General features: G+C 37.9%; 1 protein-coding gene across 5 annotated transcripts in view; it reads right to left on the bottom strand.

Moving 5' to 3' along the window:
* The window catches only part of PRIM2 (DNA primase subunit 2), a 377,158-nt gene that overhangs the window by 215,695 nt on the left and 143,892 nt on the right, over window positions 1-17,571 (bottom strand). For all 5 annotated transcript variants that reach the window (XM_045843197.1, XM_045843198.1, XM_045843199.1 and 2 more), the window contains one exon: window positions 17,209-17,346. In XM_045843197.1, the coding sequence (XP_045699153.1) occupies window positions 17,209-17,346 (138 nt within the window). The remainder of the gene's footprint in view (window positions 1-17,208; window positions 17,347-17,571) is intronic.

Raw genomic sequence — 17,571 nt, 5'->3', positions numbered from 1 at the left:
GCACACCTGTGGGGATAGGGGTTTGAACAATTTCCAGAGGACGACCTAGAAAAGAGAACAGCCTACAGTACATACACAGGACAGAACAGTTTTTCATTAACAAAGCTTACAGGACCTTGAGGGTATTATGTTAAGTGAAATAAGTCAGACAGAGAAAGGTAAACACCATATGACTTCAAATATGTGGAATCTAAAAAAATAGTGGAAAAACAAAACTCATACAGAGATTAGATCAGTGGTTGTCCAAGAGGAGGGGCTTGGGGAGGGCGAGACGGGTGAGGGGGGTAGAGAGGTACACACCACCACTTGGAGAATAAATACGTCATGGCGCTGTGGTGCACGACACAGTGGCTGTCGTTAATAATACTATATTACATAAGAAAGTTGCTAAAAGCATAAATCTTATAAGTTCTCATTACAAGAAAAAAAACTGTAACTCTGTATGGTGACTAGACTCCCTGTGGTGATCATTTCCAGTACATACAAATATTGAATCGCTATGTTGTACGCCTGAAACGTATAATGATATATCCAAATTCTACCTCATTTTTTTAAAAAAGAATCTCTTAGGATTAAAAAGAAGCTTACAGTAGAAATGACAAAGGTATAATAATTCTTCCTAATTCTTAAAGTATTCTCTACCAAAAGTACAATATAATCAACATTTGGATGCTTCTTTGGTGAAGAATTAGAAATTTATATAAAAACAGACACTATCTAAACTGAAGACAAAACTTATCCATTAGGACTAAGATACTTTAAAATTAAACTACCTATTATTTCTAGATGCATCTTCCCAGAAACTGCTAATCTTTCTTACCATAATATTGTGACAGACAGAATCATGATGAAAATTTAAAAAATAAAATTGGAGAATATATGCAAATATGAGTGTGCATTTACACAATGAACCATGGATTCATGTCCAAACATACTGAATTATGAATTAAGCCTAAAATGTGTTGAAGTATTCCAGAAACATAATAAACAATGAAGCAAGAGTATAACTGAGTAGTTTTTGACACTATAATATGAAACCTTAAAAGTTCCACAACCCTATTTTTTAAAAGATACTTACAATATTCTATTTAACAATGTTTTATTTCTAAATAAAAGAGTAGGCTCAAATATGATACTCTCAGAAGAACTTACCGAAGCAAAATGTCGAATTGTTGGCTAGTCAAATATCAAGTACCACTCATAGATTTTTTTTAATTCATTCATGAATCATGAATCATTGCTTTTAGCAATGGTACATGCAGAAATTACAAGTTGGACTACAGGAATCATAAATTATATTTGGCCACAAAAACGATAAAAATTGTTGTGACCCAGCACTAAAAACTACAACTATAGATCATCACCAGCAGCAGAAAAAGGTCTGACTCGGGTTTCCACCAACGCAAGACCAGTGCACGGCGCTCTCCTCAGGGGACACTCACCGCCCACGAAAATCAGGACCAGGCACAGTTTCCCCACAAGTCAAACTGCAGTGTTTTCAAAAGTCAATTAATTACATCTTCAATACTTTAAAATATGTTGTAGATTATCACTTTTTCTCCCTTTATACTTCTACAAAGCCTCAATAAAATCTTCTGATTCGTCAATTTACTCCTTATCATCAATTTACTTTCTCAAAGTATTTATTATGCAATAGTGTCTGCAGTGGCACATTTTGTTTACCTCCTTAACTAAACTACATAACATACTGGGACAAATTTAAACTGTAAGGAAATAGTGGCCAGCCTTCCCCCTAGGGCAGCTCTTACTATGTTTATATTTCCTTCAAAAAATATTAATAGCATATTTATTAAGATATTGTTATATGGTTTAATGATGATGTACTTATTTGATATCTGTTATAATATTTAATATATTATAATATACTATACATAGGGGTAAAAATAGGTTGCAGTTGTATGTGAAACACAGTTTGCTCTTGTATTATTTATTTCTATAACTGTAAACCTGCTTTGCCCACCCCTGTATATTATGTGATAATACATTATCATATATATATTAATACCTAATATATTATAATATTATATTTGTTTATATTTCTTTCAAGGCAATTTCAAAAAATAGCTGAGGAAAACTGGAAGACAAATGGTCAGGTCCACACTTTCTAAGTACTTCTAATGCAATACAGAGTTCCAAAATATAAAAATATAGTAGGCTACAAAGCCTAACAGTAATTTCTTAAACTTATACACCGAACAATTTTTTTCTGTGTTTCTCACATTATTTTTATTAAGCTATATTAACATAAGCACCTCATTTTACTCCACTCAAAACCAGTGTTACCTACCAATAAGTTCCTCCCCACCTCACCTTCCCACCTCTTCATGCCTAGTCTTGCTTTATCACTAAGATAAATTTTAACAAGACACAAGAAAAAGAAAAGAAACACACAACTAGAAATACAGCTGAAGAGTTAAGAGGGACCAAAAGAGAAAAGTGCATTTCCAAAAACTATATTAGAGTCATACTGAAGAAAGAGAATTTAGTTTTACTTTATAAAGAGGACAGGTGGTCTGAGTACTGTTTATTCAAAGACACCACAATCCAAGTGAAATAAACTATCTCAAAGAGATATGCATGTTCCTTAGCCAAGATATTGAATCAACCTAAACGTCCATTGACAAATAAATGGATAAAAATATATATGTACAAACACAGGCACACACACAGGAATATTATTCAGCCTTTAATAAAAAAAGGTGAATCCTGCCACTTGTAACAACATGGATACACCTTGAGGGTTTTGTGCTAAGTGAAAAAAGCCAGACAAATATTGCATTATCTTACATGTGCCATCTTTAAAAAAAAAAAATATTCATAGTAACAGAGATTGGAATGGTGATTATCAAAGACTGAGGGCTGGAAAAAAGGAAAGATGAAAACAAATAAAGTAGAATGGTGGTTGCCAAGAGCTGAGAAGGGAAACATGGGCAGTTATTTTTTAATAGGACAGAGTTTCAGTTTTGCAAGATGAAGAGAGCTCTTGAGATGGGAGGTGGCGGTAGCTGCGTTACGATATGAGGTGCTTACCACCACTGCACTGTACACTGAAAAACGGTTAAGACAATAAGTTTTATGTTACGTATATTGTACCACAATAATAAAATCAGAAAAAAAATATGGATAAGAGAAGCTAAGACACAAGACTCTGAGCTGAAAGATCATGGAGTATATCAGTGATAATAAGAAGATGAGTATATGAAACACATGACACGGGGTGGGTAGGTTGTAGGGTGAGTAGAGAAAGCAGGAACGATGATACAAAGAGTTTAACTGAGACAGAGGGTTTGAACAGTAAAAATATCTACTGCAGCCAAGTGTCTGCAGCCAAGATTAAGCTCATATAAAATACATCACAATTTGTCACACACACACACACAAAAGCACAAAGACAGTACAAGTCCCTGTTCTAAAACAACAATGAATTAAAGGACCTCAGTCAATGGAGCAACCTAACATGACAGAATCATGAAAAAAGGAACTTATTTTTAAAGTGAACATATACTTATTGGGTAACATATAGCTAAGGGCTACTCTGTCACCTGCCAGGCAGCTAGGCCCCACAAAGTGAATGACAATAATAACTTTTCATTTGTTCCAACATCTTCCATTGTCTGCAGACTTTTCCTTTACATAGGTGCACAAACTTGGAGAGCTATAAGTCATATCAAAGGTTGTTAGTCCACCTCCCCTGGCTACTTTCTCCAGCCACAGTTAGTAACTTGGGACAGGAGAGCAGGAAGAATCACAGACAACCCATTCCCAAGAGCATCCAGACAGTGACTACCCTTACTCCACCACTCATGAAAGTAATCAATCTGGACTTGGTGATCCGAGTGATAAAGATAACACCAATCTAATCATTTCAAAAACCCTTGCTATAAACAAGACAAAACAAAAGACAGGCTAGTAACTTATTACTCAGCCCCTACTACATACAAGTCTCACATGGATTCAGCACATTCTTGATTTCAGATTTTCTCTCTCTCAACCCAGTTTCTCTCAAAAATAAATCGCTAGCTCCTTTCCCCCAAAGCCTCTCCTCTCTTCAGCACTTGCGATCACCAGCCCATTTAGCTAGAGATAAAGGTATGTTCCATTAACTCAGCAGCTATATTGTCACCTCCTAGTACTATCTTCCACTATGGAATACAACTCATGCCCACCAGGTACACATTAAGAAAGTCCTCTTCTAATCCATCTGCAGGTAAGTGCATTTCATCTCACCTAAATTCAGGAGAGCCCATCAATCTTGTGGCAAACCTGCAGCTTTGCTCTTCAATCACCCAATCCCCTGCCTGCCTCTACCACAGTGGCTGAAGAAGTAAAATATTCGTCTACACTCTCTCAAACAAAGGTGGCGATGAGGCACAGGTTTCAGCCAAACAAAAAATACAGAGCACTTTGCTAGGAAAGGAATAAGGTATGGAAATTCTGAGAGAGCATTTGCTCCCCAATGAAGAGGAGCAAAGGCAGGGTGATCATCCTAAAGAAGGCAGGAAACAGAAGCTAAGCAGCCAGACATCCTGCAACCCAGTGGCATAACCAGGAGGGAAGGAACAAGAGGATTTAAGAGACATACCCTGATATTGCTGAGCTACTGCAGTATGGGGAGCAAGCCCCTGTCTCAGGCTGGGTCAGGAAAATAACCCCTACTTCAGTTAAATACCTTAAACAACTTACTTAAGACATTTCTAACTGATAAAATCCCCAATTCTACCATGGCTATGGAGTAAGGGGTTGATTAACACATTTAAGCTCATCAACACTGATCTGAAAATGAAAAAGGAATCATATTTGTGCCACTTTCCATAAAGAGGCAGACATCAGGAAAGATCACGAGCCGAGAAACCATGGATTCAATACTGGCCTGGAATTCTGGCTCAGCCACTAGTACTGTGATCTTAGATAAGCTACTTTACCTTTCAAAGTCCCACTTTCCTCATCTGCAAAACTCATGTTACTAACCACCTCATAATGTTACAGACAGGATTAAATTGGCAATGCATATTTAAATTTAACAGTGGCTGGCTAAGTGCTGACTAGAAACCTGCCTCCATCACCACAACCACAAACACCATCACCCAGCAGGCCAGGTCTTCAGCTAAACTGGCCAAGTTCAGAGATTCTTGACCTAAGAAGAATGATTCAGTGCCACATGAAACTGAAAAGGAAAATACAGTTTCAAATTGTGTGTGTGTGTGTGTGTGTGTGTGTGTGCACGCGCGCGCGCAGCATGCCACCTCAGGCCTAACCCACAGTATGCAATTGATACATACTTGCTGAAGGAAAAATTCCTTGGTCAAAGTGTTAAGAAATGAGAGGAGAAACACACAAAACATTGCAGTCATCAAGGTAAAAAAGTAATTTCTATAACTTTCAATACCTCATCTTTTTCAGCTATCCTCAAAAAGTAGACATGATGTCCTTCTTAATATTTTAAACAAAACTGAAAAGTAGTCCAAAGGATTAATGAAAATGGACTTAAAGATTTAAGCTACTTGGGAGAAAAAACTATAAATGCAAATTGTTATTCTATCTACCCTCTTAGGGATTATAACTGCCTTGACAAAATCCAAAGCTATGAGTTTGTTTTTTTCCTCAAAGATTGAACATTATTGCATCTTCTCTCCATTATTTCAGCTTTAATAATCATTGCCATAACTGTGGAATTTTTGATGGCATGGTTATAGAAGATAACACTCTGGTTACCAGTCTTGCTTGCTACTCTTCTGTTTTCAAATTTACGAAAAAGAAATCTGTCTTCTATATCTTCTTCCAGCTTCAGTTCTCTATTTTCTAGACCATTACCCCATTCACACCTCCATTTAGTAAGCTCATTGACATTGTTCACTTAACTGTTTTGCAACTCAACAAATATAATTTGTACATGGACAAAATCATAGTTTCACAAAGGACAACTGTAATATTTTTAAGACCAGAGCTTAAGTGCTTTCCATATTACTAAAGTCTCATAACTCTATGATAGGTTTCTGATTAAAAATGCAGGCATGAAAACACAAATTCACCTACTTTCATGTTTTTAAGTATACCCTAAAACAATAAATTATAAAAAACAAAAGGAATTTTAAACAAATAGCAAGAGCCTCATAACATATTCACTTCTAACCTTAGTGCCTTTTTATATTTTTTAGGGGAAATCAAACCTGTGCATTTATTTATTCTCCATTCTCTCATTCCTTGATTATTTCTAGTATCAACTATTATTGCTACCAGTTCTGGGGCAATTCTCATTTGTTACTGTTATTTTTGTTTTGAACTTACACATTACTCTCCCAGAACATTCCAGACGCCACTTTCTGCACTGCTCCAATTTTAGAATGGCTGCTGCCCACTTGAGTTCACAGGGCTCTGTCTGTGTCACTTGATAAAGACATAAAGTCTTAATAAGAGTTTTATTTCTGAGATACAAGACTTTGCAATGCGTGTAAATCAGAAGATGGATTCTGCAGTCCCTGACAAGTTCCTCAAATATATATGTACAATTAAACAGACAAGCAGTGAAATTTGAAGGTATAGAATTCTCCTGCCTGAATGGAGCAGACAGGAAGAGAAATGTCAGGTCTTATTATCAGCTGAGGGTGTGGATGAGGAAGAAACACAGAGGGAACTTAATACAAATGAAGAAAAATCACAGTGGTCCCATTCTCCATCCCTCACCACCACCCCACAAAATGACAAGATCAAGGGATTATTCACACTGAAGATAGAACCCTGCAAAACCCAGCTTAGAGCTGACATTTTCTTCTATTCTCCTCACCCAAGGGCATTTTCTTTCATTGCTTTTAGAGACAGAAGAAGAAAGAGAGGAAGGGAGAGAGAAACACTGATGAGAGAATCGATTGGTTGCCTAGCACACACACCGGAACACAGGAATTCAACATGCCCAGACCAGGGATAGTAGGAACTGGGGATCAAACCCACAACGTAGGTATGTGCTCTGACCAGGAATAAAACCTGCAACCTTTTGGTGAGGGGATGCCACTCCAACCAACTGAGCGACACTGGCCAGGGCAGAGCGTACATCTTTGAAGCTCTATAATCCCCAGACTAAGTTCATCACTCTCTTTTCTCTGCCCCTTCAGTATCCAGTGCACACTTCTTTTTTACTGGCCTCACTGTATGATGACAAGCTTACACCTCTCCCCGCTACTGTCCTGTCACACATTCTGAGCACCCAGAATGCTTAACCAAACGCTGGTGTCCCAGTGTTTTTGCCTGTCACATAGTGAATACACAAAAACAGTTACTAAATTGAACCTGAATAAACATCTTTTTCTAAATGATGATCAGCTATAAAGGAAAGTGTAAGTGATTACTACTGCACACTTCATTTTAATATTCACTCTTTCTCTGGCATGTAATTACTAAGTATCATAGATGAAAGAGCAGACATGGGTGACAATACTGGATGTGAACAAAGTTGGTTTAATTCATACAAAATTTCACTTTGGTTTAAATTCCTCTGTGGTGTGTGTGTGTGTGTGTGTGTGTGTGTGTGTGTGTGTGTGTGTGTCTTGTTCTTGCTCTTTTTCTCATTAATGATAAATCAGAAAACTTTCAGAAAACAAACTCAAAGGCATATATATAATCATTACTGCTCACTGTCCAGTCACTGTTAAAAATTACACTCTCAACACGATCAATCCTGCAACATTATCCGTACTCCTGGATCCCCTTGTGCAAAATTTTTAAATTGGAAAACTAACAAGTGATGCATCTTTCTTTGTCGTGATTGAATAAATTTGTGCTATATGAGAGTACAACTGTCAAAGAGTTGAATTTACAAGAACCAAAAAAATTTTTTTTTCAGTATTCAGGTGTTTCTTAGCAACTGAACCTACTGATATTTTCTCATCACAAGTAATAGGAATAAAAATCAGTGTTTCAGTGCACTCTGGCGTCAATAAAAGCAGTGTAGCTCAGTGAAAAAACTATAAATAATGTGTAAAAATACTAAGTATTTTCTAGTCAATCTAGGCTGAGACTTCTGAAACAGGTAATCGTAATTCTTACATATGATAAATGATCTGAGGAACAGGTGTGTTTTACACTGGAGTGTGGATGAATCTTATCTTTTCTGTGAATGGGGTCAGGGGTGCCGGGGACACAAAGGTGACCACAAAAATTGTAACCTAAGAACTACTCTGGAGAGTCAGTTCAACCATGAAGAATGAAGCTGCTATTTTAAAGTACTACGCGTAGCTAGAGTTTAAACCTGGCTTAAATTTGGTTTACACTGCATCATAAATTTTTAACAAAGTATCAAACTCACATCTCACATACCCCAGAGAAAAAGTGTCAACGTGTAATAATTCGAACTACTGCAGCTAACTGTAGTAATTCTTCACAAGTATTTTGAGACCATCAACATTTGCAATTGAGATTTAAGAAATATTCTGCATTTACAGCACTTCACATACATTATTAGGTACCTCACTCCTTTACAAATAGTACACTGAAGTGCAACCCCATTTAACTTTAGTTTTCTCAGGTAATATGGAGAATACAAACCTGCCACTCTCACAAGGTAATTCATCAGATTCTGAGTACCTACTCTTCACAAGGCACTGTGCTAGCACCAGAGACAACAAAGTTGAATATGGCACAACCCTACCCTGGAGAACCTTACGTTAAACACGTAATGGAAACACCACTACAGGGAGGGTGAATCAGAGAAAAGTAGTAGAGGGGTTGAGGTATTTGGGCCTGGAGAGAGGTAACAAACTACTGTAGTAAAAAGGGCACTGAACTAAAGGAGCTATGCAAGCCCCAGGTCCTTCACTAAGTAGCTGTGTGAGTTTTGGTAAGCCTTCAACCCAACTGGGGCTGCACTTTCAAGGGCAAATGAAGAAGCCTGACTGGTAAGTTTTACTGAAAGCCCCTTATAAAAGAAGGCTAATGAACACTACCATACACAATAGGACAAGCAAGCACGTCCACTGATATACAAACCTAGAGTCTGCATTCTAGTTGACAAGCAAGAGGGCAACGTAACACACAAATGATACCCAAGTCTAAGATCCTTCCCTGTAAAAATTCTCTAGGTAGTAACATTTGCTAGCAGCTAAAAAACAAAGAACTTGAGACAAGTTATTCATTAAAATTCTTGTCACCAATATTTCCCATAAACACAAAATGCAGAATTGTACTGAGTACTAAAGAAATAAAAGGAAAAATCAAAACCTCTTAAAATACTCTTATGAACTAGCCCCTTCAAATGAAGGCCTAAAAAATATATAGAATTATATAATTTTTAAAGCACTGTCATATACGTTATTGATTTTTTCAATGAATGAAACTTGTTCTATCAAAAAACTAGAATATTTCCCTAAATTAAAAAAATAACTTTTACTCAATCCTATTCTGTGATTGGTGCTAAAAGCCTCACATTCTAAAATAAAATACATAAGGTGAAAGATGCCAAGACTCATGCATCATCCCCTGTCCGTTCATGGTACCCAGCTCACTGCATCCACCTGATCCCCACATCCAACCTTGCAATATTCAATTGGTATTTGGCTGTCTTCTCTTTTTATTCTTTACTCCTTAGAAATTGCAGCTACTAGTTTGGCTTCTATTTTCACAACCATGTGGTGGCTCCAAAATCTCTCTCTTAATCTCTAGGCACTCTTCTGAGTTTCAAACCAAGTTTACCAGGATGCCCAACTAATCCAATAAGCCCAACAGGCCCAATACCAAAACCATTTTCTCCCCCAAACAGCGCTCACACCCCTGTTGCTGAAACACATCTCCAAGAGCCCATGCTTTCCAGCACCCAACCATTTAGCTCTACTGCTCTCTGCAAACCGTTCATCTCCCTATCACCAAATCATTTATTTTTTTTAATATAAACTACTCTAATGAAGTAAAATTTTACATATATGTCCAAAGTTGGACAAATAATAAGGATACAGTTTGTTGAATTTTCACAGCAGACACATCCATGTAACCTCCAAAGAAATAAAAAACTGAATATTGACATTTAGAGTAATATCTATAATTTGGCTAAAATTGATATTATATATTGTATGACACTGGGGTCAAGATAATGCATAAAGTCTTGTAGACACCACTACAGTCATGGCATGAAATATTTCTGATACAGTAGGCAGTCAGACACACATGAGCAGAGTAGGAATGGTAAGCCAGGTACAGAAGGTCACCAGGGTGAAAGGCCCAGGTGCCTAGCAATGGGCAAACTGTAGGGTAGGACTTCACCTCCAGGTGGCCTTTCCTCCCCTGGCTTATCACTGGCCATATGGATTAGACCCCCTTAGAGGAGTAACAAGGGGACTCACATATCTCTCCTCAGGGCCGGAGTCTCCACTGACTGGTCGGCACCAGGGCAGGGGGTCATTAGCCCTCATGGCTGGTCCTGATGTCAGCCATGGTGTCACCTGCATGGCCTTGCTGCTCTTCTGGCCTGAAGCTGAAACAAAACTGAGGCCTAAATGTTATCTCCAGTTTGACCAAAACTCTGTCTCTGTGGTCAACAGACCCAAGGTTTTGTTCCTAAAATTATTTGATTCCGGTCAGAACCTCCTTGTCTTAAGGGCTTAATGCTTAACGGAGTGTTTGTGTAAGGGTTTATACAGGAGTCAAATCATTTGAGGTTAGCCAAATCATTTAAAGCAAATGTCAACTCTATCTCTAGAAATTCCCTGGACTCAGGTGATGCAACTCTCAGGACACACCCACTTTCTCCTTAGTCACTGAGTCCTTTTTGTACATGTTAGCTCTCCCTACTAGACAAGACGGTTGTTGAGGGCCAGACTGCTGTCTCAGAAATTTCCCATTTCCCATAGGCACTGTGCAGTAAACCTGAATATGTCCAAGAAATATTTATTGAATGCACAACAAATTACAAACTGTACATTATAAAGCGCTTAACAAACCTATACCTCACAAGCAGAGCAATGATCAAGTTTAGCTTAGCATCCTCAGTCAATAAACATCTCAAAGTAGAAACAAGCACATATGTTTCTCCCCCAAAATGATTTCTTCCTGTTAGGTTCATGCTTTCAAATACAATGTTTTGTGTTTCCTACAGATTGGTGTGATGGGAAAATAAACAAGCAGCAGCCTGGTAGCAAAGGTGGGGGGAAGATATGGTATCCACAATTTGCATATTGATGGATTAGCTGTAGCCCTGACTAGTTCATTGCAACCACTTCAAAATAGCATTTTAAAAATTAGGAAGCAGTATTAAAAAAGGCCTATCAGTCAATCTAAACCCCAAGAACATCAACTAGACACAAATAAAGCAAATAAAATTCCTATATGATTCCAAAGTAAGTAAACTACTCAACAAAATAATTATATTTAACCATAGCTTAAGGAACTAATCTGAACACTGCTTTTAAAAAGAGGATAACAGATTTAAGAGAGGTCCAAGTTCTTTATGTAAAAATTACTTGATCAAATGCCTACAAAAAAACATTTTCCAGAGCAACAAACACTTGGTGAACCATGGACTCAACTAGGATTCCAAAACTATGAAAAAGGAAATCCTTTTTAAAAAAAAGAAAATCCTTACTTTTCTCTGTGACTCCAAGAGCTGCTTACTTGCCTGTCAATTATTTACTTGAGAATTCAAACTACTTCCTTCTACATCTAAATAAAAATGTATAGATACATGTTCTGAAAGTCTGGTTTTTAGAGTTTTACCAGAGCCTCTTAAGAATGAGTCTCAGAAAGAGAAAGTAAAATCTGTCATACTACGTGAGAAAAAAAGAGAATTTGCCTTAAAAAAACTAAGCTACAATTTAAGAAGCTGTCCAGTTTTTCAAAACAAAGAAAGCCTTTCAGCTACTTAATGACAAAATGGAAGTGTGTGGAAGCTCCAGCTCAATGTGGGCCCTCTCTCTCCTCCACTGACACACCACCTCCTCCCCCCTGCCCCCCGTGACCTCACAGTCTCACGGCTGCACCCTCTCGCCCCCAGAAACCCAAATCTAACTGCATACTTGCTGTCTCCATCTGGATGACCAATATGCATCTCCCACTTACCATGGTCAAAACAGAACTCTTGACTTTATTTTATATATTTCTCTCTCAGTCTTGAGCATCTTGGTAAAAAGGCATCACCCTCTAATCAGTTATTCAGGCCAAAATCTAGGACATGGTAATAGGGTGTTCTGGAATACACAGTCATAAACCAGACTGCACAAATTCATGTCCTGCCTTTGCTTTCACTACCTGTGCGAAGATACTTACTCTAAGTTTCAGAAGGTAATAATGGTATGCACCAGAAAGGGTTGCTATGAAGATTAAATGTATTAATTCATGTCAAATATTTAGAACAGCACCTGGCAAATACTACATTTTCACTGAGTTTAGGGTACCATTATTACTATCCTGATTCCTCTTTGTCTCTCTCTCACCCCCAGTCTATCATGTCAACAATATGTCAACAACACAACTGAAATCCACTTATTTCTCTCGCGTGTTCCCACCCTGTTTCAAGCCACCATCTAGATTAATGTGATAAACTCCAAAACTAGTCTTTCTTTTCCTTTTCCTCACCCTAGGGCATGCCTATCAATTTTGGAGAGAAGGGAAGAGGGGGAGAGAGAGGAAGAGAAACATCGATCAGCTGTCTCTCACACACACCCAACTGGGGACTAAAGCCACAACCTAGGCATGTGCTCTGACCAGGAATCAAACCTGCCACACCTTTTGGTTTGCAGAATGATGTTCCAACCAACTGATCCACTGTATACCCACCCAAGTGGTTTTCAAGCACCAGCTGCAATAATCTATTTAAAATGTAAGTCAGATCTTATCACTCCCTTACTCAAAACCACCTAATGATTTTCAACTATTCTAGGCTAAAATTCAAACTCTTTACCCCGGTTTATTTAAAGTCCTACATCTAGGCTTTGTAGTCTCATCGTGTACCACTCTCTGCTAACTCACTACACTTTAGCTACAGTAGCCTTATTAATTCTGCAAAAATGCCAAGATTCCCTCCTTGGGCCTTTGCATTAGTGACCCTTCCTGCCCAGAATGCACTTTCCTCTATATTTGTTCAGCTGGCTCCTTCATATCATAAACAATATTGCTATTGTTTATTTCTTTAGTAATTGTCTATCTCCCAATAGAATATAAGCTTTATTAAAAAAAGAAATTTCATCTGTCTTGTTAAATACTGTATCCCTAGTACCCAATACATGGGTGAACAAATAAAAAGTTATTGAAAAAATAAACTATTAACTGAAAGAACTGGCTAAAGCTTCTAAAACTGTTATGTGAAGCAAAGAATATATCCTTCCCTCATTCTTTCCATAACCAGTCATCAATTTATTGCATCTCAGCTCCAAATTCACCCTTTTTGCCTGCTCTGTAACTGGACCCTAATATAATTTCCTTCCAATATTTTCTCAGAGTGTGAAGATCTAAATTTCCTAATAATACAACTCCTTACAAAGGAACAGTTACCATCAAAAGATCTTCAGAATTACGATTAGAAAACCTGATATATTCAATTATGGCCTCAGCGAAAACCTTGGATAAATTATTTAGCCTCTTGGAGCTGCATTTTCCTCATCTGTATAATGCACATTAAACCTGTCTATCCCAGAGGCTCACGGAAAGAACAAATGCATAAACAGCAAACTATGGACAAGTAGAAGTTATTATTATTCAGTGCCTATCAGTCCAACAAAATCTTACTGAGCACTGCTCCGACAGGCTACATGCTACACTAGATAAGAAATTTTAGTTAAGGCCGCTCTTCACTCTCAAAAAGCTTATGTTTTAGTTGAGGGGAGAAACACACAATTGCAAAAATTTCATCATAGTTAGGTAGCGTGATGAGTGTTACAGGAGAACAAAGGAGAGACACTTAACACGATCTCGAGGGTTAGAGAAGGCTTGCTGGAGAAAGTGAGGCCACCGCTGAGTCTCAAAAGAACAGGACGGTAAGAAGAGTTTTCATCAAATGTGAAGGCAATGGCCACCTTTTACTAGTCCCAGAGCATGTTCAAAAGCCAGATTGATTACATAATCATAAAAAGCCTATGGTCACAGGTTAAGAGCAAACTTTCAGATAACACCTGGAATAAAGCCTTCACCAACTTAGACTTCCCCGGCCCCACTTATTTCATCCTCTACCACTATTAAATACATCTTTTTTCATATTTAGGGCAATTTTTCTCATCATACAAGAATATTTCCATTCATAAGACTGAAATTTTGCAATTACATACTCCAAGGCACAAATCTTCCTCATGGGAAAGGACAGTATTAAGAGACCATAGCAGTAGATTTATATTTTTTCTTCACCATAGCCCTAAAAGAAATTCCCTACCTTCCTTCCAGTTCCCTCCCACAGCTGTCAGGGCAGGTTCCCAGGCAGCAGACTCCATCCGCTATCCTGCATGATAAGGCAAAGGGTTCTCTAGACAACCTGCCCACCAGACTTGGCCCTGACCCATCCAGGAGAAAGCCAAGCAGTGCCTTAAGCAGCAAGTCACTGTCCCTCTACTATCAAATCTAAAGACATTGAGGCCAGAGCTCCCCACAACCCCTGGCAATCAGGACAAGTTCAGCAAGTCCAAACGCATTAAAGCAGAATGTGAACTACCCTACACTCTACAGTTCCAACCCTCAGCATAGAGTCAACAGAAATGTGTTTTCCAAAGGTGCCCCAGAATGTTCAGAGCAGCAGTATGAGTAAGAACCAAAAGAAAAAGCAAAACTCAAATGTACATCAATAGAGAATAGGTAAATAAACTGTTAAATAAAGCCCATCAAAATTGGGATGAATCAAAATCAAGTGTCTCCTGATAGTATGCAATGAAAATATACCCCCACTTCTGTGATATTCCTGCTCAAGATGTATAACATGCATCTAAACATGCACAAACATCAGACAAACCCAAATTAAGAGGTATTCTATAAAGCAACTAGCCTAGAATCTCCAAAAATAACAAAGTTGTGAAAGTCAAGGAAAAACTAAAAACCTGTTCCAGGCTGAAGGGGAGTAAAAAGGCAGTAACTAAATCACACCTGTGGTTTAGGACAGATGCTGGACATAACTAAGAGAACTGGTGAAACCTGACAGGGGTCTGAGGATTAGTGGTAGTCACGTACTGATGCTCCTTTCCTTGTTTTGACAGCTGAACTCCGGTTACAAGGAAGGACATCTCTGTTTGCAGGTATTACACTCTAGAGCAGTGGTCCCCAACTTTGTGCCACCAGGGTCTGGTTTCCTGGAAAGTCGGGGGCTGTGGATGGGGAGACAGTAGGCGGAGCTCTGGAGTTGGGGGGAAGAGAGGGACAGGAGGTGGAGTCCAGGCCAGCTTTGCTCACTGCCCAGGCCTCCCGACTGGGGGTGGGGAGGTGAAGTTTGGGGACCCCTGCACTAAAGTATTGGGAGTGATGAAACATAAGGTTGGGAACTTATTTACAAGTGATTTAGGGAAAACAGTATTGTTTATAACTTGCAACTTTTCTGAAACTTTGTGATTATTTCAAAATTCTAAAAGACTATCTTAAAATTTCTTATAGTTTGTTGGAAGGAGGAAAGAATGAGCAGGAGGGAGGTACAAAGCTTAAGTGTAATTTGCTGGCAAAAATAAATGTATTACTACCTTAGGAACTCATAGAGTTTTAGCCTTAATCTCAGTGTATTTAGATCCCCCATCTTCTGCCCACAAATAGAGGAAAAAAATTTTGCAAAGATCTGCCACATGTCCTTCTTTGTACATTAGATTGTTAGGAAGATAAGCCAAAGAGCAAATACACCTGTGCCTGTTTTTATTAGCAAGGGAAGCTTTTTTCAGAAGCCCCCAAACACCTTCTCATATTTTCAGCCAGAATGACATTGTATCACATGCATAAACCCACAATTTGGAAAGGAGGAAGAAACCACTGTTATCGGCCCCAGGATGATACCAACACTCCAAAAGCTTTGTGAAATACCTGCTGATATTTTCGGTTGTAATGGGAACTGGAAGGCACTATTGGCATTTGGAGGATTCGAGTTAGGGATACCCAATATCCTGAAAAGTATACAGCCGTTTCACATATGTCAAAAAACAAAATGAGTGAACAAAACCAATAATAATAAAACAAGGAGAATGGCCAACCAGTGGGCAAATATGTGTCGGCTACAGAGATTGACAGTAGTGATAGATACTATCTTTATATGTGAACAGATTACGGCCCAGGGTAAATCATAAAACAAGGGAAGAAACTATGTAAAAACAACATTACTGAGGATAAAAAAAAAATAGGATTAGTGAGAGAGGGAAGAATATTAACAGTTATTAAACACCTATTGTGCTAGGCATTTTCATAAATTGCTCTATTTAATAAAACCAGAGTTAACATTTTAGTCTTCCCAAATTCTAATATAGCTGAATTACACATGCTTAGTTAACCCAGGAGAGTCAATAATAAAAATGACCTAGACCAGAAAATATTACAATTTTTAACTCAAAAGGAAAAGTTGCTTATGATGTAATCAGTATAGCTTAAAAAGAACCGTATCACAGAACTTTGCAGTTCTCTTCTTCATTAAGTACCAAAAAATATAAAAAGAACGAGACTTGGATTAAAACATAACACTGCAAAATATATATATTTTTAAGATGTGACACTTAAGTATAACACTTTCGACAAATCTCTTACAAAACAGTGATCGTGCCATTTATTCGACACGGCTAACACCACTCTCACGCGGCAGTAGGCTGTTTATTGATTGCAGCACTAACATGTCACTGTTTTTAGTACTTAATATACAGACTTTCTTCTACATTGTCCTCTACTAACACAAAATACCAATTTAGAACAAAATTTCAGGGTACATCCACCAGAAACCATTCTACCTGTGAAAGGTCTTATAGGAAATCCATCCCCAAGCAAAGAGACACGACCTTGAAAAAACCCAGAGGCCACTCACAAATTTATCAGCTCTCCATTAGTATTACTAAGAAAGAGAAAAAAAAATAGGAAAACTAACTATGGGCAAAAACAAATAAAAACCTGGCATTCTAGAATTACCAATACAACATCATAAGCAATTTGAATATCATTATGAAAATTAAGTTATTCCTTAAGAAGTAAAGAACAAAACTACCAAGGGTATCTAATTAAAAATGTGAATGTGGAAATAAAGTGAATATGGAAATATGGTAATGAAGTGAAAATACTTACTGCCAAAGCCTTGGACAGTTTGGTTCTAAATTCATTCAGAATGATTGCCACGATGTCCTTAAGTGGTACATAAGCAAAGCCACCTTCCAAGTAGACTTTCCTTCCTCGGAACAAGTCCAGAGCATCAGCAAAAGGGATCTGAACTCAGAGTGAAATGGGAAAAATAAGCAATAGCTGCCATTTTGAAATCCTCCCAAGTCTTCATATGTACCAAATCCAAATAAAATTCCTCCTATGAGAAATTCATTAATCCCAGACAATCAGAGAGGAAAAAAATCAATTTATACATATTAATCAATTTAAAAATAAACAATTAGCATTAGGAAGAAGTGGCAGTCTAAAACCATGTTTGTTTCAGAGTAG

The sequence above is a fragment of the Phyllostomus hastatus genome, unplaced genomic scaffold (assembly GCF_019186645.2).
Source record: "Phyllostomus hastatus isolate PE091 unplaced genomic scaffold, TTU_PhHast_1.1 phas_contig_40, whole genome shotgun sequence".
Classification (NCBI taxonomy): Eukaryota; Metazoa; Chordata; class Mammalia; order Chiroptera; family Phyllostomidae; genus Phyllostomus; species Phyllostomus hastatus.
This window is presented reverse-complemented; position numbering and strand designations above follow the sequence as displayed.